Source organism: Miniopterus natalensis, chromosome 9 (assembly GCF_054644295.1).
Source record: "Miniopterus natalensis isolate mMinNat1 chromosome 9, mMinNat1.hap1, whole genome shotgun sequence".
Taxonomy (NCBI): Eukaryota; Metazoa; Chordata; class Mammalia; order Chiroptera; family Miniopteridae; genus Miniopterus; species Miniopterus natalensis.
Window position 1 is genome coordinate 6884736 of NC_142089.1, and position 27266 is coordinate 6912001.

At 49.6% G+C, this 27266-nt stretch overlaps 1 protein-coding gene across 8 annotated transcripts in view; it reads left to right on the forward strand.

Annotated features, from left to right (window-relative positions):
• Positions 1–27037, forward strand: part of RERE (arginine-glutamic acid dipeptide repeats) — a 345910-nt gene extending 318873 nt beyond the window's left edge. For all 8 annotated transcript variants that reach the window (XM_087820126.1, XM_087820131.1, XM_087820127.1 and 5 more), the window contains 11 exons: positions 15072–15234; positions 16126–16218; positions 16609–16808; positions 17461–17622; positions 18098–18211; positions 18421–19736; positions 19817–20027; positions 20784–21504; positions 23344–23490; positions 23915–24095; positions 24400–27037. In XM_087820126.1, coding sequence (XP_087676252.1) covers positions 15072–15234; positions 16126–16218; positions 16609–16808; positions 17461–17622; positions 18098–18211; positions 18421–19736; positions 19817–20027; positions 20784–21504; positions 23344–23490; positions 23915–24095; positions 24400–24433 — 3342 coding nt within the window. In that variant the 3' untranslated portion in view covers positions 24434–27037. The remainder of the gene's footprint in view (positions 1–15071; positions 15235–16125; positions 16219–16608; positions 16809–17460; positions 17623–18097; positions 18212–18420; positions 19737–19816; positions 20028–20783; positions 21505–23343; positions 23491–23914; positions 24096–24399) is intronic.
• The last annotated feature ends 229 nt before the right edge of the window (positions 27038–27266 follow it).

Here is a 27266-nt window from a genome sequence, read left to right on the forward strand (position 1 = left end):
CACCCATGGAATTCCTGTGCTTCCTTTGTGAAGTGACAAAGCAGAATTTGAAGCTCCATGCTGGCCTTCACACAGCCCCCCCCTCAGTATTTATGAGTTAAACCAGGTCTTCCTGGATCATTTGTGATTCAGCTATGCTTTCCCTGAGGCCTCCTGAGGAAACCTGACCCTCAATCTGGGCAAAAGGCAAGCAGACCCTTGGATGTTAATCAACTCAGCACTGTACTATGGCAGGTATTAGTATTATTCACTCAACTATTTCTTTATATGTGTGATCCATTTTGATTTGGTTTTTAAACAATGAACGTGTTAAATTGTAAAATACAGTCTAGAACAGTGTGCTTTCTCTAAGGAATAGCATAGGCCCAAGACCACACTTGACCTAGTCTTCCTAAGAATTCCAGGAATGGAAGAGGCCCCGAGACTGGTGGTGGTGGAAATAGCCTTGCAGGACCGCCGATGGGCAGGCAGGCCCAGGCCCAGAGGAGGACGTGGCGAGCAGGACTTGTCCAGACTGCTCGGGGTTCATTCTTAGACTCTTAGTGAGTGACAGTGGTCATTTCATCAGTTGAGAAATACGCCCTGATTGGCATATTGATGGCCCTTGTTAACCTCTGTTACCCAACATGAAGCACATTCCATTCTCTCTCCTACCCACAGGGGTGAGATGTACAGTTTAGCTGGACCTTCTTAGAATTAAGTCATTGGACTAAAAAACATGTAGCCTGTCTTCTTTATTAATCGCCTCTCAGGAACAATTGAATAAAAGTGTACAACTTGTGGTGTTTCCTATAACTAGAGAGAGCAAAGAAAATCCCTTCAAAGCATCTGGTTGTGGCATCAGAGCCTTTCTGATCCAGATCACGAGTGACGAGAATTTTTAAGTGATACTCATCAGGCCAATTTTCCTCTTATCTGGGGTTAGTTTACAACCTCTTGTCTCTGCTGTTGCTTTAAGCAGTGAACCTCTTTATTTGTTGCTGCATGTGAGTCACTGTGGAAATGATTGCTTTAGTTCCCAGGAGAGGATCCCTACTCTTCTTATTAGTGCTGTGTTAGGATGTAGGTGACTTAGTGCCCAGTCCCTCCAGAGCAGCACATTAATTTTCTGGACCCGTCAGCACAACCCTGTAGCAGGAAAGCATTCAGGAACTGACATTGTGTCCTGGGAGGAAAAGCTGGGACAGTGGAAGAGGAGATGTACAATTCTGGGTGGACTGAACTTCACAGATGTCCCAGCTCACACACCTGACTACACACAGCACAGAGGGGCAGAGGGACAACCACAGTGCGGAGCAGATTGTAGAGGCCACGACCCCTCAGTCCGCGGGCCCAAGCATGCTTTGAGGGTGATACAGTGAGTTGTACAACACTTGTTTCCATCCTCAGCTCAGCATTAGAAACACAAATTCTTTTTAACATAAACGTCTGGAGAGTCTTTCAGACTTTCTTTGTGCTTAAGGAGTTTGTGATCCACACCAGCAATTTTCATCCTCACTAGAGTGTTTATGACACTAGTATGTTCTACACTATTACAAGAGAATATTTTTAAAGTTCAGCAATAGAGTTCATTATAGTTAGGTATAATATTTAACCTAAGTACATGTTCTTTGGCAGTTGTAGAGTAGAGTTATGGTGTCATGAAATTAAATAATGGGTTGTTGCAAGTGCCCCAAGCTGGACCTTTTTAATCTGTCCATCAAAGCCAGTTCTGCATTGCAGTGTCGACACAGTTGATAAGCCCCGGAGTAGCCTGCTACAGATTAGCAGAACATTCTCTTGGATTTTGTTCTCATTCCTCCTGAAGTGCTTAACGATACTGTGTGTTCTCATTATCTTGCTGATCATCTGAGGACAAGCCTGGGCTAGGCAGAGACAAGGCTGTGTAAGCTGCCTCAGTGAGGCTGTTAGGTAGGCATGTGTTGCTCTGATGGTTCCATTTGGGCCCATCAGGGAGAATGTGGATCTCTGTGACCTGAGTTATCTTTCCTACTGTGAACTTGCCGAAAATAGCATTGTCATTCACTGTCTTGTTCTTTGACTATATGAAGTACCTGTAGTTTTGTGGGGGAGACATGATAGAGGAAGAAAGTCATTTAAGAGATCATTCTATTAAACTAGTACTTTTCCCAAATGAAAACAGTAAAAGTAATAGTTATCATTTATTGAGCATATGTGCCAGACCTGTCTTGAGCATTTAATCCTACCCACAACCGTGAAAAATAATAGCAGTAAGGAGTAAGCTGCTGTTGCACCATCCCTTGTATGCAGAAGAGAAAATGGAGTCTCCAAGAGGTTACTTAGCCTTCCCATGAACACATCGCTAATGATGGAGGACTGGAAAGGACTCGGTACAGAACTAGGGATGCAGGCAGAGAAAGCCCTACGTGTTACTGGATTCCAGAGGTACATTCCTGCTCACAGTGTCTGGATTTATGCTGGATATAGGTTAGTGAGCATACCCATGAGAAGTGGTCATTGGAAGTCAGTGGTGCTGACGTGGGTGTGTGGGTCTTGTTTGGACACACTGGTGATGTTCCTGGCCTTACCCAAGCTCGACTGTGCCCGACTCCCAGGGAAGGGTGTAGCCAGCCTGGAAATCCAGCCAGTTCAGCTCCTGGGCCACTATGAGCATTCAAACTGTTCTGATCCTTGTTTCTTCTTAAATATAATTATATTTTTTTCACCCAGTTCAGCTCAGTTCTGCTTTTTTTGAGTCAGATTTTTAAAATATTTAATGCTTCTGTTTCTAGAAATACTGAGTCTGTTTGCTTTCTCTTACTTAGGACTTGGTGTTTTATCTGTGACAGTGGTGCAGTTATTTTGCAGTCAAGCAAACAAGTAAGCATTGCTGCCATTCACCACCACTGGGATCTTTCCTTTGTCCTGGTCTCGCACATCAAATATTAATAAGTGCCAACATTTACGTGTCTTTTACAATAGATAGCACTGTACCAATTGTTGTATGTGCATCAGCTCTTCTTAATACCAGAGTGCAGTGAATGGGGTGCTATTATTTTTCATCATTTTAAAAATAAAAAAACAGGCCCTCCCAGAGGGGGTAGGTAACCAGTCAGGATTGCACAGCCACTGGCTGCCTTTCTCATTCTGAATTCTGAGAGTTAAGCCTAGTATGCTAAGCATCCGTTGCATATAATGTACTAACATATTTCTTGTTTATCTGGGATGGTACTAGTTATGTTTCATTCTTAAGAGAATTGAGAAAATAGTCCCTCATTTTCTAAGTTCTATGGTTCACATGAGGAACTCCACTTGAGAAAGGCTGGATGGGCAATGAGACACTGTTTCCTCCATTTTTCTCAGTAGCATACCCATCCCACCCCCCACACATGTTGACCACTTGACCAAGATTACCAAACCACAGCCTAAACTGGGAAGTGAATTTTCTCATCTATGAGGAGGGAGCTTTGAGTGCTACCTGGTTCTGCTGACATTGGGATACTTGTGGGCACAGAGGTGAACCTGAGATCACTGCAGCCAAACTCTGGAAGTATAGATACTGTCCTGGGCAGTGACTTGTCACCATTGGTGCACCAGGCTACAGCCCGGCAGGCTGTCCTTTTTTGGTTGTGTTTTGTTTCTTTAAGAGTCTAGCAGAACAGCTAGCGTGAAAGCATAATCCCAGAGCCTCCTGGTGTCTGTCGGCAGAAAGCCTGTGTGCTCCGGCACCCTGGAGGAAGGCGTGCTTTCTTTCTCCTAACTTTGAGCCTCTGACCCTTTCCGGTTCTCACTGACCCTTAGAGGAAGGTTCAGCTGTAACCATATATAACTTAGGATTCCATCAGATTCAGTGACATCTGAGCCATACAAGGGCCTGCGACTAAGCAAGAGAGTTGGTATTTGTGGAAAGACTCATGAGAAACTCACTCCCTGTGGGTCAGGAAAGATAGTGTGTATGCAGGGGCATGTTTTGACAAGATGCCCTAAAAGATGGCTAGGATTACCACCGATGGAGCTGGGGAGTGGGCTAAAGGCAACCAGGAGAAAGGCATCCAGGAGTCTGCAGTGAGGGCCTGGGCAGGCAAGACACATGGGAAAGCCACCAGCCCCCTTCGTCCGAGGGTGAATATAGTTAGAGATGGAGGCTGCAGGAGTCCTGACCGGTGTCAGAGCAACTTGTTCAGGACCAAGGCCCCAAGGAACATGTCTTTGAAAATCCAGTTCTCTGCCCTGGCTTCTCCTCTGTCAGCACAGTAGAGCTTCTTGACCAAGAGCTCATGTCTGAAGTCGCCACACAGAGAAGTTTCTCCAAAGGACTTTGGCTTCTTTTGGGAAGTGAAGGAGAATGGATAAAGGCTAACATTTAAGGCTTTCTGCAAGTGGAAACTATTATGCTTTTAGAGCTCTGAAATTAATGAGAAGTTTGTTGACTTTTTAGAGTTGTTCCTGGGATCTTAGTTTTGAGTAATAAGAATGCAGAGTTCGTCTCTTTGTGTGACTTTTTGTTAGAGATGGTTAATGCCCAAGAGTGACTCTTCAGCAACACATGGGGCGTGAAGGAAAAGTTACTTCTTAAGAGCAGACCAAGAACACCTTCATGTCTCAAATCAATCTCAATGTAAAATTTGGGGGGGGGGGTGTTAAGGTATCCCCAGGAGCACTTTGCCATACCTCTTCCTCCTACACCCACATCAGTCCAGGGAAGGGGGGTGCTAGAGTCAGGTGACTGAGGTCACCTGTGATGATAGCATTGGTGGTTTGTCTTCAGAACAAGAATTGTGAGGATTTTAATATAAGGCATGCTAATTCTAAGTTTGTGCCATACTACACTGGAGGGAAGAGATCCCAAATAACCCTAGAGTCTTCCTTACCACATAGTTTATTTCAGAGATCTAGAGCCATCCATCTTTTTTCAAGATGCATATTGAATGGCCAAGGAAACCCCAGCTCTCCTCTGGGCAATCAGCCCCATTGTGCCCTATAGGCTCCACACCCATTCGTGTACACATGGGGTAGGGGAGCCAGCCAACCTCCAACAGGAACCCTTGGGAAGACCTAGATAGGAACCAGCAGCAGTGAGCCTTCGGATCCCACATCTCAAACTGTGATTAGGGGACCCGCACGTTATTTTCATAAGCTACATCCCAGACCTCTGGTGGATTACATCGTGTTTATTTTCTAAACTATGGTGTGCATGTTGGGATGAGTAACCCAGAACCATCTTTTGGAGACCCTAGGACCATCCAGCTACTGAGGTCAGAGTGCTTTGCCCACTAAATCCAAAATTCAGGTGATAGATGGCGTGTTTTATACCTAAGCAGGAAGATGTGGTATTGTAATTGTGTTTTTGTGCTTTGAAGAGTAATCTTTGCTTCTCCTTTTATTAAACAAATGTGATACAGTGACAAAATTAAATACCCTTTTCCCTCCTTTCTTTGTAATGAGGGAGTCTGTTCTTTATTTTAAAATTCAACTTGCAGAAATGGATTGTACTTGATAATTTGCTTTGTGTCCATAAAAACCATAAAATATAAGAAGCAATGTTGCTAGAGTGCTGTTCTCATTTCCTGGCAGTCATTATATGCTTCCAATACAAAAACATTTTTCTCCTAACTGTACTTTCTGAGCTCAAAAATGGATTTCCCTCCAGCCCCTGTCATTCAATTATTACCTCGGGAAATGCACAGATATAAGCAATGATCCCTTAAAACATCCTGCAGCATGCCACCCGCTCCCATCCTTCATCTTCTGTCCCGTTCCGTCATTAAATGTTACAGTGTCAATGTATATTTTATAGGGTGACCCTGACGGATGTCACTTTGATAGTGTGCAGGGATAATAAGATTGCACATATAATGAAAGGCCGATAAATAGAAAAATGTTTACGAGATGGAGAATGGCGGTTTTAACAGTTTTATGGCTTTTTTTTCCCTTCTGCTCTCTCTCTCCTCCAAACCTTTGCTGTAGAAACTTGGTTTTGTTATAGGAACTAGAAAATATTAAGAAGGGTGACTTGGTGATAGAACTAGCGGCAGTGAAATCCCACTTGCCCTGTTGCTGAACTCCAATAAAATGAATTCAGGAAATAATGAAGTATTCAGCTTGTAGGAAAGAAAACTGATTTCAGCGAATGAATTCTTGGGGTTTGGGAGGCTCTACAGAGAAAACTAGGCTCCTGGTGTTGGCATTATTATATTTACAATGTTAACAGTCTTCGCTTAAACAAACAGCTCAGTAAAACCAAAAATAAAGGCCCCCAAGTGGTGCTGTGTGTGCATTTTCTGTTCAGTGAAGGCCAGGCTTGTCGCTCTGTCAGGACTGCCAGGCTTCTGTGGGCCCCACACGTGGCTGGGAGCCCTCAGTTGAGGCTGGGCTTTAGACCAACTTGTGATAGCTTTGACCTCTGTTTTCAAACGAGTCATTGCCGTATCTGTCATTTATTTTTTTATTGTTCTTTTTGGTTAAGTGGAAAATCCTTCGCTGTTGCTTGAGTGATAGATAGGTTTTTAATGGAGCTGCTTGGACAGGTAGCAACAAGTGTATGGAGGTTCAGGAGAGCCACCCCAGCGACCCTTAGGTCACCTCCATGGTTTTGAGCCCAGTTCGACGCCACTGCTTTAGATGCTTCTAGATGAAGATAGTTTCGAAAGATGCTTTGTAATGTTCAGAAGTCTTTTCTTGAGGGACTCTGTTTAATCTAAACTCAGCTTTCCTCAGGAAAGGACGAGTCACTGCCTTTGGGTCAAGAGGCCTATGAAGGCCACTTGCTTGGCGCATCTCTGTGACATTTGTAGCCGAGACAAAAGTAGGTCAGTGAGCTTCTCCTGTAGCATAAGCAACATATGTAGCCCAGAGACAAAAGTAGGTCAGTGAGGCCTAGTGAGCAGGTTGTGAAGGGAGTGCTCATGGTGGGCTCCCAGGGTCTTTCTCACAGTCCATGGAGTTTGTTATTGGTGTGGGGAAGTGGAAACTTTTCTTTTAGGCTTGTGCATAATGCTGATTGTGCACTTCTACCTACCAAATGTGTGTCCAATCTTGAGCCCCTGAAGTTGCTTCAGGTTCTGTAATTCCTGGGTGCTGCGGGTGGTTCCACCCTGAGGCGAATCAGGAGTGTACTGTGCTCTTTTGTGCTCTTAGGCCATAACTAGTGTCCAGATAAGAGGTTTAAGATGCTGTTGCACTGAATTCCATAGATAAAAGATAACCAGAATTTGAGCCTCTGGCTTAGAAAAGCATTAGATGACTATTTCCCGGTATTTCATAGTTAAGATCATAAGACTCTGGAACCAGACCCCCAGGGCAGTCACATGTGTGGGGCTTGACAATGTGACTTGTTTCCCTGTGCCTTGGTTTTCTCCTTTGTAAAGCAGAGACAATGAAGATATTTATTAGGTACCAAGAAGATTAAAGATATTATGGTATGGAAAGTATATATAGTGCTTAGCTATCATCATGGTAGATTTTGTAGCCCAGTAAAATGTGGTTTGTTGGTTTGTAAATAAAGCCCCAAGTGAGGAACTGGTGGCATGCGATTCCTAAGCCCACCCTTCTGCCAGTCCAAGACGGCTGGCTGCCTTTAGAGCAGCTGCTTCCAAACTCCGGCACAGGCACGTGGATTAGTTTTTACTGGCCCATGGGAGATGAAAAATAATAACAATGTAGTCATTTTTCATAACACTAAAATTAAGGACCTCTTTATTTGGAGATTGCCTGTCTTTCCTACTTTTTAGAAATAAAGTGTCATTTCTTTTATGAAATAATGGCAAGTGCAAGAGGCAGTTATTTTTAATGACTTTATTTGGCAAAATAAAAAATTGGTAATCTTGTATCTATTTCTCAAAAGTTTTTTCCTTTAGGGTAAATTTCAGGTGATTTTTATTCTCACAAAATACTCATTTTGTCAAAAGTTTAGTGAGTACTCATTATATTCAAGATGTTGTCTGACCTCTGTTGTCAGATGAAGTGGTCACAGACATGGGGAGTCGGACTGGCACATTCATGACGACAGTCCAAGGCAGAGTCTGTATATACAGGAGAGAGGCAGCAATGGAGGGGTAGTGAAAGCGACCTCAGGATGACCTCTGGTGGTTGTAGAAAGGGGGAAAGGAAGGCTTCAAGGAGATGGTGACATCTGTGACAACCTAAGTGGTGAGGAGGACCTAGACTTAGACACTGAGGGGACAGAGTGGTGAGGGGTTCATAGGGCTGCATCCCACCAGCAGAAGAAAAGCCCTGAGGAACAGCAGGCTGGCCATCTTGTTTGGCGTAAGTCAAAGGCCGTGAGTGGTGGGGAATGTCTGCTGGGGACAGAGAGAAATGCCTGGAAGAAGTTGCGAGGCAGCCGGGCCTTTGTTCTGTTGGCCTTGAGGAGCCTTCAGAGAACTTGGAGAGGTAGGTGATAAAGTCAGAGCTGGGCTTTAGGAAGACTGATGTAGTGTCTGTGGGAGAGAGGACAGGCCAGGCCAGGACCTCAATTCTGGACATCCAAGTGGAGGTGGGGACCAAAGGTAGGATTTGCAGGTGGCTGAGGTCAGCCACAAAAGCAATATAGAGCTTAGGAAATCTAATTACAATTTTGGTTGGAAAAAAACAACACACACTGTCTGTTCTAGTTCCTTCACAATGTACAAATGTACTGGTAATAAATGAAATGAAAGGTAATTTTGCCCAATTGGGATTTTTTTTTTTAATTGGGGGTGGGAGGAGGAGTTCCTGATTCAGGAACACCTCAAGGACCATGTTCGTGTGGCTTCATCATTACAAGTGAAACCCAGGAGACCTTCATGTACTTCCAGAGTCCTCCCTTCCCTTCGTCTTTCCCCAGGAGTGGAGTTGGAGGGTAGGTAGGAGGGATTGTCTTCCCAGAAGCAGCTGTCCCCCTATGAGCCCCCCATCAGGCTTCCTCTTGTGCTGCATATTAGATTCTTAGATCAGGTGCCTTTTCTGCCTTGTGCATGCAGGAGGCTTTGATTCTGCTGTGTGACTTCCAGATCATCATTCTACCAAATGCACTCTGAGATCACAGAGGTGGTTTTTAACCATCAGCAGCAGAGCCACTGTCAGTGTCAGGGCTCCTTTAGATATTAGGGGATTCGGTTGGTTAACAAAAGAAGGAGCCCAGGAGAGCACCACTTTAATTACCATAGTCGTTGCTGGAAGACAACCAGTTGCCTTCTGGAAAAAGCTGTGTCAAAGTGGCTGTTCCTAAACATAGCTGATGGTTGTACCCAATGCCCAGCTTCTCACCTCACATGTTCTGAACAGTTGTCAGATCCAGCCCTTGACTCCTCAGGGAGTGAAAGGAAAGAATGACTTGCATAGGAGTCTGTGCCAGGAAATTTTATTGACTTGCTTCACTACCCTTGAATTAATAATTTTTGCCAAGAAACAATGCAGCTGTAATTCCCAGGCAGGGTGGTCATGGAAATCAGAGGGCTGAGCTGCAGGGTCATAGCACTGCAGTTAGAGCAGCTCTTCCCAGGGGACATGTCTCATGCAGGCTTCCCGGACAGGCTCCTGGAGCAGAGTCTCATTTTCTCAGGACCCTGGGTTGGGGAAACACAGTCTGAGAAGCAACTCTATGCCATGTTTCCTTCTCCCTCCTGCCCCTACTTGGTTTTGGCCCTTGTTTCATTGCTTCCTGGAACTTCTCCTTGGAAATAAACACCTTTGAAAAAAAAAGGGGTGGGGGGTTAGATCTCTCCATTCTACACAGAAATTAAGTGGTGTATTTCTTTCCTCTTTTTTTTCTGGACCACCAAAGAGGAGCCAGATGGTAACTGAAGGATTCTTCAAAACAAAAGTTTTAGCAGAGCACCTTGATTCTAACTAATTCTACATTAGCATGTAGACTTAAGGCATTGCACAGAGATCATTAAGCTGTGCTTTCTCTACATGTTAATATGAAAATATTTGGCATTGGAACAGTTAATATATGTCTTAAAGAATTAAGAGAATGTCTTCTAAATGCTCACTTTCTCATCCTGCAAGTGGGGTGTGTCAGATGCACACACCAGGTGCATGTGCCTGCCCTGCCACATGGGGGGTCTGTCCCGTCGCATGATTGCAGTCCGCTCAGCTGACAATGGTAGGTGAGCCTGAAAAGGGCCTGTAAAATAGCTTCACAAAGATGCATATATATTTATAATGCCATTATCCATGAGCAACTTCCACGCCTCCCTCCATATCTCCCATCTCCTCTGCTGCCCTCTCTTTTTAGTGGGCGGTTCTTGGCCCACAGAGGAAGCCTTTTGAAATTTTGATGGCAAAGAAGAGATTAGCTGATGCTTTCCCTCACCGGCTGTGGGCAGCTTCTATTGGATACCTCCTGAGGCTTGCACCTGGGCACTCCCTAGTGCAGGGACCTGGATAAGTTAATTCCTGCATCCCCATTTTTATTTGTATAAGTAGGAAGAAGCTGGTTTTCCAGAGTCTTCCTTAGCCTGACTGTAAGACCAGTGGTCATCATTTTTTCCTGCTGGTCACAGAACCAATGTTGTGGGGATGGAAGGTAAAGGAATATAGCATCTCTGCACTGACTTGCAAGGGTGTGTGTGTACAGGGTTATTTCTGAAGAACGAGGCCTTCCTCGGCTCATAAGAGAAGACATGACAGTAGGTGGCAGGCTGCAAGCACCTTGGACTCTGTGTGCTGGGGCCTCTGGACCTCATCTAGCACACACACACACACCATCAGGTATCCAGACTTCTTTGGGTAGTTTTGGCAATAATATAATCACGAACATTTGTGCTCAATCTTGGATATATCCTTATGCTTCTAACATGGAACCAGCTAACATCACATAATCCCCCCAGAGAGTTCCTGTCTGAGGAGTTAGTGCTGAACTAAGGCATAAGAGAACCTGGGACGTGGGGAACCTGCCACTATGCTCAGTACTATGGACAGACAAGCTTGCTGATCAGAATGAGCCTCTAATACTTGAAATGCTTACAGTACCTTCCTTCAGTGCTTTGTTCTGTGCTTTCATTTCCCCATGGTCCCTCTGAGAGAGAAGACATGTATGTAATGTATCTTAACTTTAAAAAAGAAATTAATTGGGCAGGAGAAGGTCACAGGTTCCCTCTCTTAGCGTTGCAGTGCCCGAGGGATATTAAAGAGCAGTCATGTTTCTACCTACCACATGCCTGCAGGTAAATGGACCTGTTGTAGGCTGGAAGAAGGCCCAGTCAGGCTGTCTCCTTCATGGTACCACCTACCCCCTGTTTTTATTTTGATGGGAAATCTGAGAAACCTTATGTTGCCTAGTTCTCCAACACTAGCTGAGAGGGTTGCCTGGGGGTCGGTAGAGAGCCTGCAGAGGGCAGGGGGCTGCTACCAAAATCCAGAGCCAGTCTCTTATTGCCAGTGGCTTTGTGCATATGACCTGTCAGTAAAATCCAGAGGACTTACCACCACCACCAAAAAGAAAAGGCAAAGGAGTTGGGGAGAAAGATGGGGTGAGGGGAGAGAGGAAAGAGAGAGAGAGAATCTGCTAAGTAGAGTCCAGTGGGTTTGAACACTTCTCTTGGCAAGAGCTGTGACTCATAGTGCTGGCGGGTGGGGATGGCTGCACTCCCTTTCATTCCCATTGTGCCCAAGCACTAAACCAGTTTAGTTCCCTGTGCCATGTACAATTATAGTTTTGAGATGTGAGGTGTGTTGCCTGTGAGGCCTTGTTGTGAGATGAGGTGAGAGCGCAGGGAACAAAATGGTCATTATAGGCCATTCATGTTGACAACATTTATACCTCTGTGTTTGCTTGCAAGCAAAAGCAGGAGCTAATTTGCAAGGCTGCCTTTGTGGAGCTGCCGTTTGATCAATGGTTGCCTGTGTTAATGTTTCGGTAAGCTATTGATTTCCGCAGCAGCTTTTGTTGCCTGAATTTATGTGCCGCGGGTCTCTGTAGAACACACTATGCATGTTTGATTAAAGTTCAATTGACTTCATTCCTGGTGAGGCTTGAGCTGCTTCACTCCCTATTTGTAGAACCAATGCTTTCCCTGCTGTGTTCTTTTGTTTGTGCTCAAGACCTAGCCACCCATGCAGTCACCACTGTGCTGTTTCTAATCCCCCTGGATTTGCTCCATTCCAGTGTTTACTCCCTTCCTAGACATTACAGTGGTTGAGAGGCAGCTCATAAAACCTGTCCTGGACTTTTACTTATGTATTTATTTTCCAGTCAACTTTTTATCTATCATAAGAATGTACACACTTTAAGTGCACAGTTCAGTGAAATTTGACATGTGTATATCCATGTAAATACTACAGTTGATTTGTAGAATATTCCCATTACCCCAAAAGGTTTCCTGGTGTCCTTTTATAAGCAGTTTTCCTACTCTCCAGACTCCAGGCAACCACTGACTTCCTTTCTGTGATGACAGTTTGTCTTGTTTAGAATAGAATCATACAGTATGTGCCCTTCTGTGTCTGGCTGCTTTCATTCAACACGATGCTGTTCAGATTCGTCCGTGTTGTGTATCAGTGGTTTGTTCCTCTTTACTACCAAGTAGTATTCCAGTGGAAAGGTGTACTGCAGTGTTTGTCCATTCTCCTGTTCGGGGGGCATCTGGATTGTTTCTGTGAACATTTGTGTAAAAGTCTTTGCATGAGCACATGTTTTTATTTCTTTCGGGTAAACACCCAGGAGTGGAATAATTGCTGGGTCATATGGTAAATGTTTGTTTAGCTTTCAGATAATTTCCAAACAGCTTTACAAAGTAGTTTGACCATTTTACATTTCTAGGATGTGACTTTTCCCATCTTTCTTGAATCTTGATATTTAGATTCTTTCATTTTCTCATCAACTAATTTTAGACTTACAGGGGGAGGGAAGGTCCTTTTGGCTTGGTCATTTTGATCCTTGGCACTCCAATGATGGAATCTTTTCTGGTCCCATTCTTTTTTAAAAGCTATTCCTTAAATGGTGACCAGAAGTTGATGTTTATTTCAACATTAGGTTTGTTTTCCATGTCCTGATTTTCTCACATGCTCAAGGAGGACACTGTGCAGGACAGAAGGTTTAGAGTTGTGAACCTGGGCTTTTCCTGTGCCTTTTTCTGTCTGGTGTCTAGCGTTGGGCAAGTCTCGTAGCCTTGCTGAACTCTGGCTTCCCCTCCTTTAATCTGCAAGTTATGCCATCTTTTAAAACCATTGAAATTTTTTCGAAACATTCATATTTGAGAAATAGAACTAATGCCTGGTAACCATGTGAGGCAGTATTGCGTTACAGATCACTGCTACGTAGAAATGTCAGGGTACTGCTTTTTAATAGCCTTGAAGTAAGACTGAGGTTGGACAGAAACCCTGGTGGCTCCCCTCCCACCCGATTTTTCCTCCCATTTTTATTTCCTTCTATCACCCATTGGCCCTGAAACGACTTCCACTGAAGGAAGAGGTGGGAGGAATCACGTTGGGTCTTCTCATCCTTCCTTCCACCTTCGGAATTGGGCTCTGATTTACTGCACCTGTTGCCCTTCTGAACTGATGAGCATGCCACTCTGACAAAGTGTTTGAGGGGTGACAGTGACCTGCTTTGACTTCTGTTCTATATTTTTTCATAGGAAAACCAGAGCCAGATCAGTTTCTTGTTGGCACATGTCTCTTAGTTTAGTGGATTTATGAGTTTGTTCCCTCCAGCCAGCCAGCACCAAAAGATCAGTATAGATAAATGACATTCCAGGTCAGGAAGGTAGGAAGTAAAGAAGCAGGAGGCAGGAGCCAGGAGGTTCTGCTATCATGGCCTAGGGGCTCAGGATGCTCCAGTCACCACAGGGACAATTATCCTGCATTTGCAGAATAACTGTGATAAAAAAACAAGTCAGAAATTCAAGGACAGTCTCTAAATTTCCCCTGTTGTTCAGTTACCCTCTCATGGAACCAAAAAGGGGCTGGAGTGGTGGCTAGTCTCCTTGGCCTTGGGCCAGGCTTCACCTATTAAATATTGGCAGTCACTAGCATTTTGTTCATTGGTGTTTGGGAAAAAAACCATAGCTCTAAGAGATACATGCTGTATGCTTATGCTGATCCTTTTAGGCTCTGATGACAACTGTGGCCCTCCTTAGAAAATACACAGACATAGAATCCAACTCTTGAGTAGTGAGTACTTAGCACACACACATTACCTGTTTTGCAGAAGCCATTTCCCCACCAAAAATCTACCCACTTCTCTACCAACTTACTGTCATTGTGTCTCAAGTCTTCCGGAGTGTTTTTAATGAAACCTCGTCTGATTGGGCACTCTGTTATGCGGTATCTGCACTTCTTTTGTCTATTTCGGTTCTCCCTACACTAATATTTCCGGCTAGATCTCAGGTCACCGGGGAACACAATCTTTTCTTCTCTTTCTTGGCTCCTCCATTCACGAGGCAGTGTGCCTTTCCTGGGCCACAGTGGTATTCCTACCCTGGGATGCAGGTGCAGCCCCCCCCCCCCCCCCCATGACTTCCCAGGATATGGTTGTCTGCCAAGTTAATTGACTTTCCACAATATTTATTTAATTAGAGAAGATCAATGTGATCTCAGCTCTCTTGCAGCTTTAAGTGGTTTTTTTATCTTGGGATGTTTGTTTTTAAGAAATCGGTCCTTTGTCAACCAGGGTTAGCTGAATGTCATTCACCCATTTGTGTGTATGATATGTCTGCTGTCCCTGGAGAAGAGGTGCCAAAGGTGCTATATTTTTTACAAAGATGCCTTGGCGCTCTTTCTGCTAGGCCATGAAAAGAGTAGCTCCTTTTGCCTTGAAGACTGACCTTGTACACACACACACACACAGTTAGAGGGCAAGAATTATTAATGCACCTCGAGTGCATGGAACAGTGGTGGCATCTGGCGTTTAGTAGGCACCCACAAATAGTTGTTAATGAATGGATGTTCCTGATGTCTAGAAGTTATGCTGTGCTGGACTGAGACGACAGGCCCCATTTGCCCAGCTTTCTTGCAGCTCAGCAGGAGTGTCTTGAGCAAGCCCCTCACAACTCCAGGAGCAAACTGTTCTTTGTCCTGGTCTCCAGTTTAGCTGTTACAAACCCAGCTCCTGCTCCCAACAGAATGGGACAGGGAAAAGCCAAGTCCCTCTGGACACTTCCCTCACAGCCAGCCCTTCTTTCTTGCAGGGAGAACTGATCACCTTTTATTACCACTGGAAGAAAACCCCAGAAGCAGCCAGCTCCCGGGCCCATCGTAGGCACCGCAGACAGGCTGTGTTCAGGAGGATTAAGACCCGTACAGCATCCACACCTGTCAACACACCTTCCAGACCTCCCTCCAGTGAATTCTGTAAGTGGGGCACTTTTCAAACGCACCACACATTGTGTGCCAGTTCTGGGTCTGCACTCAGAGGCGTCCTTCTCACAGTGCGGGCCGGAGTCGATGACCCAGGGAACCATGTGGTCACGTGCATGTCGATGTGCATGTGCTCAGCCTGGCCTGAGTGTCACGCTGACTTGGGATGTGGTAGGACAGTTTACAAATTATTTGTTCATTTAAATTTTTCTAGTAAAAAGAACACTTTAAGTTTTTACAAAAATGTAAGTCTTGGCCTTGGCCTGAGGTGTTTTGATAACTTCAGAGGAGGTCTTCCACTTAGTGGACTGTGTGCTATTTAGAGTTTTCATTGCACATGTATCATGGTAGCAATAAGATCAGATTAACATGTTTTCTTTTTTGTCCTGCCACACCAAGCTCCTCTTCTTGGCCCCAGTGTGATGTGCTATATGACAGTGAAGTCCACACCTGTTAACCCCTAAACACTAGGATGCAGCAGTAGAATCCAGAGCATGGACCTCCAAGGGTTGCTTAAGTTGCACATGCAAACAAGAAGCCATCTGGTCATCTAGCACTGGCAGGGTGACACTTAGCAGAGAGGCAGGTCCTTAGGGTGCCTGCATGTGTCAGGAAGGCCCCATGGATACTCTTTACCCTGTTCATATTCACTGGTTGTGCGTATCAGTGCCCACCACCCAAGTTTCAGGTGTGACATCAGCCCCCAACAATCTAGCAGGTACCCCCCCACCCCCCACTCTTCACACACAAGTTCTTTGTTCTGATGGCTGACCCTGAGGAATTCAGTGTCCCGACCTCAGCCTACTGGGCCACTCTGTGGCTCAGAGCCTGGGGCAGACCAAGTGTGACGGGTCCCCCACCCTATTGTGTGCCTACCATGCCCAGTGGACCTGAGCTCTGCCAGCGAGGACGACTTTGACAGTGAGGACAGCGAGCAGGAGCTGAAGGGGTACGCCTGCCGCCACTGCTTCAGCACCAGTGAGTGGGGCTTTGACATTGGCATCTTGTTGTGCTTCAGGGTCACTGGAGAAAGTTGGAAATTTTACTCTACTTCACACCCCTGTTAGGCAGTCAGTACAGAGTGCTAATGGTGGGATGGACTTGCTCAAGGTTGGGTCCTGGGCACTTGCTGTCAGCTCCTCCTGGGTACCCTAGCATAAGATGGGGGAGTAAATATTCCTGAGATCCTCTTTTCTCCTGGGGAGAGAGCAGGGCAGCACCGGCACCTGGGCTGTGTGTCAGGTGTCTTTCTGAGCCTCGTGCTGCATGGTTGGTTCTCAAGGCACAGGGTTGTTCGAGCCCTCCTGCTCAGATGCCCAAGGACATTGGTTTTTGAGGTTCAGCTCCCACCCCTCTTCCCTTATGCAGCCTCCAAAGACTGGCACCACGGGGGCCGGGAGAACATCCTGCTCTGCACAGACTGCCGCATCCACTTCAAGAAATACGGCGAGCTCCCACCCATCGAGAAGCCCGTGGACCCCCCCCCATTTATGTTCAAACCTGTCAGAGAGGAAGACGATGGGCTTGGCGGGAAGCATAGCATGAGGACGCGGCGGAGCCGAGGCGCGGTGAGTCCTTGGTGCCTGGGGCCATGCCGCCAGGACTAGGACAAAAGTGCTCACTTCAGGAGAGAAACACCCAGGGCTGAGAGGGTTTGCCCAGGCACATTAGCTCTGCCTGTGGGCTGGGAGGAGCCTCCTATTCCCCTCCCTTTCCTTGGGGAGCCAGTGGTGGGGGCATTGGTCTCCGTTTCTGCCTCAGTGCAGGCTCTCCCAGCCCTTAGACCTTCCCCTGGTCCGTGGGCTGGTCATCTTTACTGTGGCGTATCTTTGCTATTTGAAACTTACCTTCTTTTAACGTTTGATCCAGTTTTGGAAACTTAGGTACATTTTTCACTCACTGCATAGTCTCTTCCTTCCATAAAGTGACTTTGTTTTCCAAGTTGGAAATGTGGCAGGGACCTTTGGGAGTGAGGGTTTTCCCAGTTCAGGGACTGAGGATACCACCAGGGTCTTTCCTTGTAGCACTGGTCTTCCCAGTGGCCCTTTTAGGCAGGCGGGTGGCACCATCCACTTTCCTGTTTATTGTTTGCCAGGGGCTTGGATTTGCCTTGAGGCCGACAATGGGGTCTGCTCTTGATGCTCTGGGTGTGTGCTGGGCTCAGGTGGCCTATGCGGGGGCTGGGGTCCAGTCTCACCAACCTCGGGTTTGGGTGGGCAGATGTCTACACTGCGCAGCGGTCGAAAGAAGCAGCCAGCCAGCCCTGATGGTCGCACCTCGCCCATCAATGAAGACATCCGCTCTAGTGGCCGCAACTCCCCCAGTGCTGCCAGCACCTCCAGCAATGACAGTAAAGCGGAGACTGTGAAGAAGCTGGCCAAGGTGAGGTGCTGGGGGTGGGGGTGGGGGCTGCTCGGCCCACCCTCCCATGAAAATCGGATTGCTGGAGTTTGTGTCTAGCACTCTCAGACATGGGGCCGCAGGTCATCCGTGGAGCCTCCCAGGGCACCGGCATTGTCCTGGCCTGGGGCTACAGCCTGGGGTATGGTGAAAGGGGGTCCAGCTCAGCTCCCAGCACTGACCTTTGGGGGCTCCCAATGTCTCAGAGGCAGATAATGTGTGAGGCGGTGATTAGAGAGGCTTCCTCCTCCCAAAGCCAAGTTATACCCATCCCTAGATACTTGTTCCTTCCTGGCTCTGGCTCTCTCCTTCCAGAGCTTTCTTGCCTCTGGAGATAGAGCTGAGAATGTGGGAGAAAAGTGTCAGCACCCAGTCACCATGCCCCGCCCCTCTGCCCCCCCAGGCTAATAGGACACCCTCTCTTGGCCTGATCCTCCTATACACTTTCCCATTGCAGAAGGTAAAGGAGGAAACCTCATCCCCTCTGAAGAGCACCAAGCGCCAACGGGAGAAGGTGGCCTCTGATACAGAGGAGGCTGACAGGACTAGCTCCAAGAAGACGAAAACACAGGTGAAGTTTACAGCTGGCAGCAAATGCCCCTTGAGAAGCCCTAACCGATTCTTCCTGGGGGGTGGCAGTGCCCTCTCTCCCAGGGAGGGGGCCGGGTCAGGGAAGGACTGCTGCTGGTCCAAGGACAAGCTTGCTGCCTGCTGTGCACTTGCCAGGCTCTGGCCACTCAGGGCAGACTAGAGCTTCCCTCCTCCTCTCTCTGGCCTCAGGAGATCAGCCGGCCCAACTCACCTTCTGAAGGTGAGGGAGAGAGTTCCGACAGCCGCAGTGTCAATGATGAGGGCAGCAGTGATCCCAAAGACATCGACCAGGACAATCGCAGCACATCCCCCAGCATCCCCAGCCCCCAGGACAATGAAAGTGACTCGGACTCCTCTGCCCAGCAGCAGACCCTGCAGGCCCAGCCCCCAGCCTTACAGGCTCCCAGTGGGGCCGCTCCAGCTCCCTCCACAGCCCCACCAGGAACCCCCCAGCTTCCCACACCAGGGCCCACACCCTCTGCAGTTCCTCCACAGGGCTCCCCCTCAGCCTCCCAGACCTCCAACCAGGCTCCACCAGGTCCTGCTTCTCATACCCATATCCAGCAGGCACCTGCTCTGCACCCACAGCGGCTGCCCTCCCCACACCCCCCACTCCAGCCTCTGACGGGGCCAGCTGGTCAGAACTCTGCCCCATCTCATACCCAGCCCGCCCTGCACAGTCAGGGCCCACCAGGCCCTCATAGCCTTCAGGCCGGGCCCCTGATGCAGCACCCAGGCCCCCCTCAGTCCTTTGGCCTCCCTCCCCAGTCCTCCCAGGCAGCAGCTCACCCTCACACCTCCCTGCAGCCCCCAGCCTCTCAGTCAGCCTTGCAGCCCCAGCAGCCCCCACGGGAGCAGCCCCTGCCACCAGCACCCTTGGCCATGCCTCACATCAAGCCCCCACCCACTACACCCATCCCCCAGCTGCCCGCACCACAGGCCCACAAGCACCCACCTCACCTCTCAGGGCCCTCACCCTTCTCCATGAATGCCAACCTCCCGCCTCCTCCAGCACTGAAGCCCCTGAGCTCCCTGTCTACACACCACCCCCCCTCAGCCCACCCCCCACCGCTGCAGCTCATGCCTCAGAGCCAGCCACTGCCCTCCTCCCCTGCCCAGCCTCCTGTGCTGACCCAGAGCCAGAGCCTGCCCCCTGCTGCTGCCTCCCACCCCCCTGCAGGCCTCCATCAGGTGCCCCCTCAGCCCTCATTCACTCAGCACCCCTTTGTCCCTGGAGGCCCTCCTCCCATCACTCCTCCATCCTGCCCTTCTACCTCCACTCCACTCACGGGACCTGGCCCGTCGGCCCAGCCACCCTGTTCTGCTGCCGTTTCTTCGGGAGGCAGCACACCTGGGGGGACAGTCTGCCCACTGCCCACTGTCCAGATCAAGGAAGAGGCTCTGGACGATGCTGAGGAGCCCGAAAGCCCCCCTCCCCCACCGAGGAGCCCATCCCCTGAGCCCACCGTGGTGGACACCCCCAGCCATGCCAGCCAGTCAGCCAGGTACTGTCACAGGAATCTGGGTGTCTCAGGGCAGGCCTTGGCCTCCACAGGGTCCCCATGAGAGATGTGGCCTTTTTTAGATTCTACAAACACCTGGACCGGGGTTACAACTCGTGTGCACGGACGGACCTCTACTTCATGCCTCTGGCGGGATCCAAACTGGCCAAGAAGAGGGAGGAGGCCATCGAGAAGGCTAAACGGGAGGCCGAGCAGAAAGCACGCGAGGAGCGGGAGCGGGAGAAGGAGAAGGAGAAGGAGCGAGAACGGGAGCGGGAGGCCGAGCGAGCTGCTGTGAGTGCTCAGTCCTGGGCAGGCGGGCAGCCTGTGTGCAGGGAGGGGCATTGGCCATGCCAGGCTGGGGGCTGGGGCCACTGTGCTCTGTGTGAGGCTGGTTTGCTGTCATGGCAGCTGGAGGATCGGGTGCTGTTTGTGGCCCATCCTAGACTTTTCTGAGGTTGCTGCTCATCCCTGAGCCAGCCCTGGACCTCCGCCTTCCCCAGAGACTCACTGTGCACTCCTCCTTGGCCCTGGACTTCCCCCTGCCCTAGAGGCTCACCATGCACCCCCTCCTTGGCACTGGCAAGTTCAGACTGATTGACAGCAGCGGCATGGTGGGCAGGCCTGTAGACTTGTGTCTCACGTAATTAGAGGGAACTGAAGAGAAACTAAAGGAGAGGTAGGCACTGGGGCATCGACCTGCCTCATTAGCTCACGCTGGCAGCCCTGCCCTGTGGCACTCTCATAGACTGGGCCACCCAGCACCTGCCTTTGTGGTGGAAGGACCCTCCTCCCATGCAGTACTTTCTCTCACATACCCATCTAGATACACAAACTCATCTAGGACACAAGGGAAGTTACAGGCACAGAGGAGACTCTGTCACAGCAGGGTCTGGACCATGTCCTTGTCACAGGCTGTGGTTAAGGCCTCTTAGTGTTGGGGTAGAGGGACCAAGTTGGCTGATCAGCGTAGGATGGCGCAGAGCTCACCTCTGCAAGGAACACTAGGCAGCTGGCATCTACCCCTCACACCCTTCTTTTTTTCAGCAGAAGGCGTCCAGCTCAGCGCATGAAGGCCGCCTCAGCGACCCCCAGCTGGGTGGTCCTGGCCACATGCGGCCATCCTTCGAGCCACCACCAACCACCATTGCTGCTGTGCCCCCGTACATCGGGCCCGACACCCCTGCTCTTCGGACTCTGAGCGAGTACGCTCGGCCCCACGTCATGTCTCCCACCAACCGCAACCACCCTTTCTACATGCCCCTCAACCCCACCGACCCGCTGCTGGCCTACCACATGCCCGGCCTCTACAACGTAGACCCCACCATCCGTGAGCGAGAGCTCCGGGAGCGGGAGATCCGGGAGCGGGAGATCCGGGAACGCGAGTTGCGGGAGAGGATGAAGCCAGGGTTCGAGGTGAAGCCCCCTGAGCTGGACCCCCTGCACCCAGCCACCAACCCCATGGAGCACTTCGCCCGGCATAGCGCCCTCACCATCCCCCCCACTGCTGGTCCCCACCCTTTTGCTTCTTTCCACCCGGGCCTGAACCCCTTGGAGAGGGAGAGACTGGCCCTGGCGGGCCCCCAGCTGCGGCCCGAGATGAGCTACCCTGATAGACTGGCGGCTGAGCGGATCCATGCTGAGCGAATGGCGTCACTGACCAGTGACCCTCTGGCCCGACTGCAGATGTTCAACGTGACACCACACCATCACCAACACTCACACATCCACTCGCACCTGCACCTCCACCAGCAGGACCCCCTCCACCAAGGTGGGTGCCAGGCTGGGTGAGGGCACTGTGGGTCAGGCTCTGGTGTACAGGTAGTGTGGACCAGAGACGGAGCCGCTGGCCCAGATTAGAGACTGTCCTTTTCTAAAGGAGGCCTAATAGCAGGGCAGATCTTAGCATAGTCAGCGTGCACCGAGGACTCACTTCATCACTGTACTCACGGGCAGCCTTTGCTCAGTGCCCCAGCTCTCCAGAGCTGCAAGTCCCCAGAAAGTGGTGTCACGTTGGGACCTTCTGCCTGCTGCCTCCTGGATAAAGCTTAGGTTCTTGGCCCTGTCCCTGGGGTGGGCCAGGGAGGGAGGGAAGCGGCTGGTGCTCACCAGGGAAGGTTTAGGGCAGGAGGCAGGACCTGAGGAGCCATGTGGAGGCAACTGGGACACCCAGAAAGGCTATAGGTTGTCATTAAGGGAGAACTTAAAAGAACCATCTTCCTTTGCTCTTCAGGGATGAAGCTTAAGTTCACCTGGCCTGGGCTGCCCGGCCCTGCTCACTCTGGGAATGAGAGCTGCTGACTGGCCAGCTCTGGGTATAGAGTGGTCTGAGGCAGAGACGGGCACAGCTGGAGCCCTGTGCCCTCTGAAGCTTTGCAGACCAGTTAGATGGGGGGAGTGAGAGGTGCTCCAGCTCTGCTCTTGAGTTGGCAGGTGTTCCTGCTCCCTGGGATCAGGGCCTGTTGTGGGGGTCCTGTCGTGCAGCCCATGCACATGACTTCCTCATGGACTGACCTCCATGCTAGAGAGGAGGATGGCTGATAGTGCAGGCCCAGGAGAGGGAGGGCAGCACCTGGCTTCCTGCCCATGTACCCAGCTCTGACAGATAGTCCCAGGGAAGCCCAGGAGCTGTCACATTTACCCCGTGGCCCTGATGTCTGAAAGTGTCATGCCACCCAGTGTGGGCCTTTTAAGCCCCAGTGTTACCAGCAGACTGCCTTAGTGCCATAAGAGGATAGCCGGTCAAATTGTGCATTCATTGGACAAATGTTTGCTGAGCACTTGCAATGTGCCCGGTGCAGGTGTTGGAGCTGGCAAAGCCTGTCCATATTTACTGTAAGTCCCAGCCTGGGAGGCAGGCAGTGTATGGGACTTTGGAAAGCAGTCAGTGCTCTGGAGGAAAGCAAAGCAAGGAGAGGGAACAAAGGAGCTGGGGTGATGCTGCCTTAGAAAGAGGGCTATGGAAAAGCCTCGCCAAGAGGTGACTTTTGAGCAAAGACTCGAAGGGGTTGAAAGAGTGAGGCTTTGGAAAGAGCATCTCTAGGGAGAGGGAGAGCCAGTGCAAAGGGCCTGAGGCCAGAGCACCAACTCAGAGGAGCCAGCAACAATGTGCCGAAGGGAGAGCCCAGCAGTGCTGAACCCCATCCCTGCCCAGCAGTCTGCGGACCTCCTCTGGGTTCTGCAGATGGAGGGCCTGGGGAGACAGCCTGGGCAAGGAGCGCTGGCTGGGACAGCACTAAAGTGAGCGGCCAAAGGATTCCTGTGGACAGAACAGGTGCAGGACGGGCCTGGGGCAGTCAGCTGGCCAGGTGGGCTCTGCTGATCCAGGGTCCTCACTGGAACTGATTGGGGGACATGCCTGTAGGGGATGCTCAGGTGTGGGAGGGGGAGGTAGTCATCTCTTCCCTTCTGTTTTGCTTTCTGGAGCTCCACTGCAGGAGTGTGGGAAGGGGCTGGAGTACAGTTACTTTTGGTCGAGGTAATTGGTGGTCCTGGTGACCAGGGGCCAGTGTAGTGAAGGTGTCAACAGTAGTTCCAGCCAGGAAGGGAAACGTGGAGAAAGCCCAGAGCCCTGCACCACCTGTATTTGGACTTTTGCCCCTTCTTTCAGGTTCAGCAGGCCCAGTACACCCGCTTGTGGACCCCCTGACTGCTGGCCCTCACCTGGCTCGCTTTCCCTATCCCCCTGGCACCCTTCCCAACCCTCTGCTTGGACAGCCCCCCCATGAGCATGAGATGCTTCGTCACCCAGTTTTTGGTAAGAATATACCTGGGGAAGGGGGGTTCAGTGCAAGAGTTGGGTTCGTGGTCTGGTCTGGTTTGATGGCCTGTTCATTCATTCATTCATTCATGTATTCAACAAATACTCCTCAGAGCTGGGGGTGGGGTAGAAAGTGTGTAACAAGAGCCTAGGTGAGGACAGTGGGCCATGAAGGAATAACAGACTCCAGATTTAAATTTGAGACCATAGGAAGGTAGGTCTTTCTGAAGAAGAAATGCTAAGCCGAGGCCTGAAGCCTGAGTAGGAGGGGAGCCTCCCCCTCAGCAGGGGAAGGAGGGACAGTACTTAGGGCCATTTCCCCCACTTCACCCTCAAGGGATCTCCTAACCTTGCAGGCCTTGTCCTTGTCCTGGTCACTCCCCTGGACTTTCTGTAGAGGAGACTCTTTTGTGTTTGGCAGGCACCCCTTACCCCCGAGACCTGCCTGGGGCCATCCCACCCCCCATGTCGGCTGCCCACCAGCTGCAGGCCATGCATGCCCAGTCAGCTGAGCTGCAGAGACTGGCCATGGAGCAACAGTGGCTGCATGCACACCCCCACATGCATGGCAGCCACCTACCAAGTCAGGAAGATTATTACAGGTGAGCCGGGGAGGGGCCTGCTGGGAGGGGCTGGCTGAGCTCCCACCTACCTGACCTGTGGGTCTGGCCCAGCCTGATGGCTGCCCCTCCTGGCTGTGCCCACCGCACTCTTCCCGTATCAGCAGGCCAGCAGGCGCCTGGCTCCTCCCCTTGGCTCCATGAGGCCCTGGCCTGTGGCCTTAGAGGGGACCCCTATAGAGCCCTCTTGGCGGGAGGGAGGGAAGGGAAGGGCCAGCTGCATGGGAGACAGCTTAACTCAGGTCTGCCTGGTGCTGAATCCTCTTTCCTCTATTTTTCTTTCCAGTCGACTGAAGAAAGAAGGTGACAAGCAGTTATAAGTTATTTATTTGTTAACGCTGGCTGTGGAAACCCCAGTTCTTGGGGGGATAAACAGGACTTTTTACATACAATAGGAGCTGCAAAAGCAAAAAGAATATCTTCTAAAGATTTCTTTATATATTTAAAAACCCCACAACTAAAAATGTATCAGCATAATAGTGTTTGTTTGTAGAGAGGATTCCTTGAGACTGGTTTGGGTCTCCCTGCATGACAGTACCCCAGAAACTTAGCGAGTCCTGGCCTGGACTGAACATTCAGAAAACTTCCCAGCAATCTTGGGGTTCGGCTTTCATCTTCTTCCCTCCCTCAACTTCTCGGTAGGTGCTAGAATCCAGTCATACCCTTCACTGTGCGTGCAGACACTCAGTCACGTGTGTTCCGGAACCCACAGGTTTGCAGATAGGCGGCATATGAGTTTGGAATCCAAGAGCTATAATTTTTAAAGAATCTTTTATTTTACTACATTGTTGGAAATCTTCATAATTTGAGAAAGTTCAGCATGGCTTTTTACGTCTGTAAATAATTTTAGAGCAGCTTTTTTTCCTTCCACAAACTACTGTTCTGATCTATTTTTTCCAGCCATGTCACTAATTGTGAATTCCTATCAGCTATTGACAGAATACAGAGTTGATTTTTTAATAAAAAGTTATATATAATTATCCCTTTAATTAAAGGGAACAGATGGGCGTTACTAATTACAAACGGACAAAGCTTGGGACTAGGTTTGGTCGCAGCAGTGAGCATCCAGGGGTTTGCAGGGACAATGTCACAACTGTTTATGTTTTGCTGCTTTGATTCACTTCTGTCTGTCCCTAGCTTGTGCTTGGCCAGCGGTGCAGACAGCTGTTAGATCAAATCTTGTTTCGCACCAGGAGTGCAGGAGTTAAATGCCCATTGTCCTGCCCCTGCCGGATAGAAAGCACGTCGCTGTGTGTCTGATTGTAGATATCCCCATAGATTTCTATGCACACATACTGTACTTGATTGTTTTGGATGAACTGCCTTTCTTAACACTCTGACAATTGCATAAACATTCTAGAGAATTCAAGAAAAATGATTCCCGGCACATATGCCCGCCAAGGAATCTGTTAGCAATCTGCCCTTTCGTGGGTGTCATCACAGGGATCGTGTCAAGCCAGGCTGCCCTCGCCACAGTCTGAGGCTGCTTTCCCTAGGGGAGACCCTGGGGTTGGCACGATTGTGAGTGGTGGCCTGTGTGTCTACCCCAGGAGCATGGTGACCTGTGTCAGACTGGAAAGCCATTTGAGTCCCACCCTTCATCCTGAAGTGGATACAGAGGGGGCAGCTGCACATACGGAGTGGGAAAGCTGGCGTGTCGTTCCCCCCGCCCCCAGGAGTTGCCACCTGGAGGGCTCGGGCTGTGCTACAGAGAGGCCCCTTTGGCTTTTTGAGTTGCTGCAGAGGGTGGGGAGATGCTGGGGCTGTCTGCACCTGTCTCTGCCAGGGTGTGACCTTTTCCGTTCCTCTTTTCTCAGACCTTGAGGGCTGTTTCTGCCGTTGTTTGTGGTGGCCACATCCAAGAATTGTCAGACAGGAGAGCATTTCTGTGGGTCAGTGGATGTGAAGTGGGTCCTGGACTTGAGCCAGGTGGGTAGGAAGAGAGGCTGGCGCTTAGGCCCAGAAACCAGCAGGTGTTAGGTCAGGCTCAGGTTCAGATTCACACTGGCATCGGACATTGCCCATCTCACTTAAACCATGTTTGGTTTCAGTTGGGACAGATAGAGGATTGTTTTGTTTGTTGAAAATGTTTGTAGTGGTTTTTTTTTGTTTTCTTTCATTCCATTTCTGCCTTAAGTTTAGCTCCTTACAGGGGAGACAAGCTCAAGTGAACCCTTTGTCATCATACTTGTGGCTGTGTTGGCAGGGGTGTTTGTTCCTCTGCGGGCAGTGACCTGCCGTCAGGGCAGGCTGCTCTCCTTCGGGGACCCGCACTTCTGCGGCCCCCACTGCCCCCAGATTCCTGCCCCTGCCCCACTCCTCCTGTCCTTTGTTTTCCTTCTGGTAGAACACAGTGCCTACCAGCAGTTCAACCTCTTTATCTCCTCTCTCCATTGTCCGTATTTCCAAAGAAGAGAGAGAGTTTAGTGCTTTGAAGTCTGTATTGAAAATTGTCTGAAGGCATTTTCCTGTTAGATTTTGGTCCCCCCACACACACACACACACATCCCAAGGTGAAGCACTGAAATTCTTCCCTTTAAAGGCCCTCACCTGGTCAGCTACAGTTTAGGAGGCCCCAGACCTTCACAGTGTCTTTGAAGCCCGACCCCTTGGTTTCCTTTTGGATTTTCCTTCCTTTTGTTGGAAGTTTGGTTTTGCTTCCTGTGTTTTGTATGTATCTTGTTCAGTGTTGTCAAGGTTGAGCTTCACGTTTCACTGCAGCAGCAGCAGAGCAGAGGTACATTCTGACCTGCTGCGTTTATATATATCGAAGCTAAATGTATATATGAGTAGTTTGCCATGAGATAACACAGTGTAACAGAGTAGACACCCAGAAATCGTGACTTCTGTGTTCTCTCCATTTGAGTATTTTGTAATTTTTTGGAAATATTTGTGAACATAAATAAAACCAAGCTACACTACAACAGCTGGGTGTTGACCAGTGGTGGACCAGTGGACCGTGTCTCATTCCTGGGAGTGGGTGGGATGCTGGCTGTTAGTCCCATGGGGCGGGGAAGGGCGGGGAGGGGGGTCTGGTGTCCTCTGCTTTTGCCGGCACACTGCTTACCTTTCAAAGCAACTTCTAGAAAGACCCACATCTGTTCTTCAGAGATGCTCTGACCTGCTGGTTTGAGATAGTTGGCCTGCAGTGGG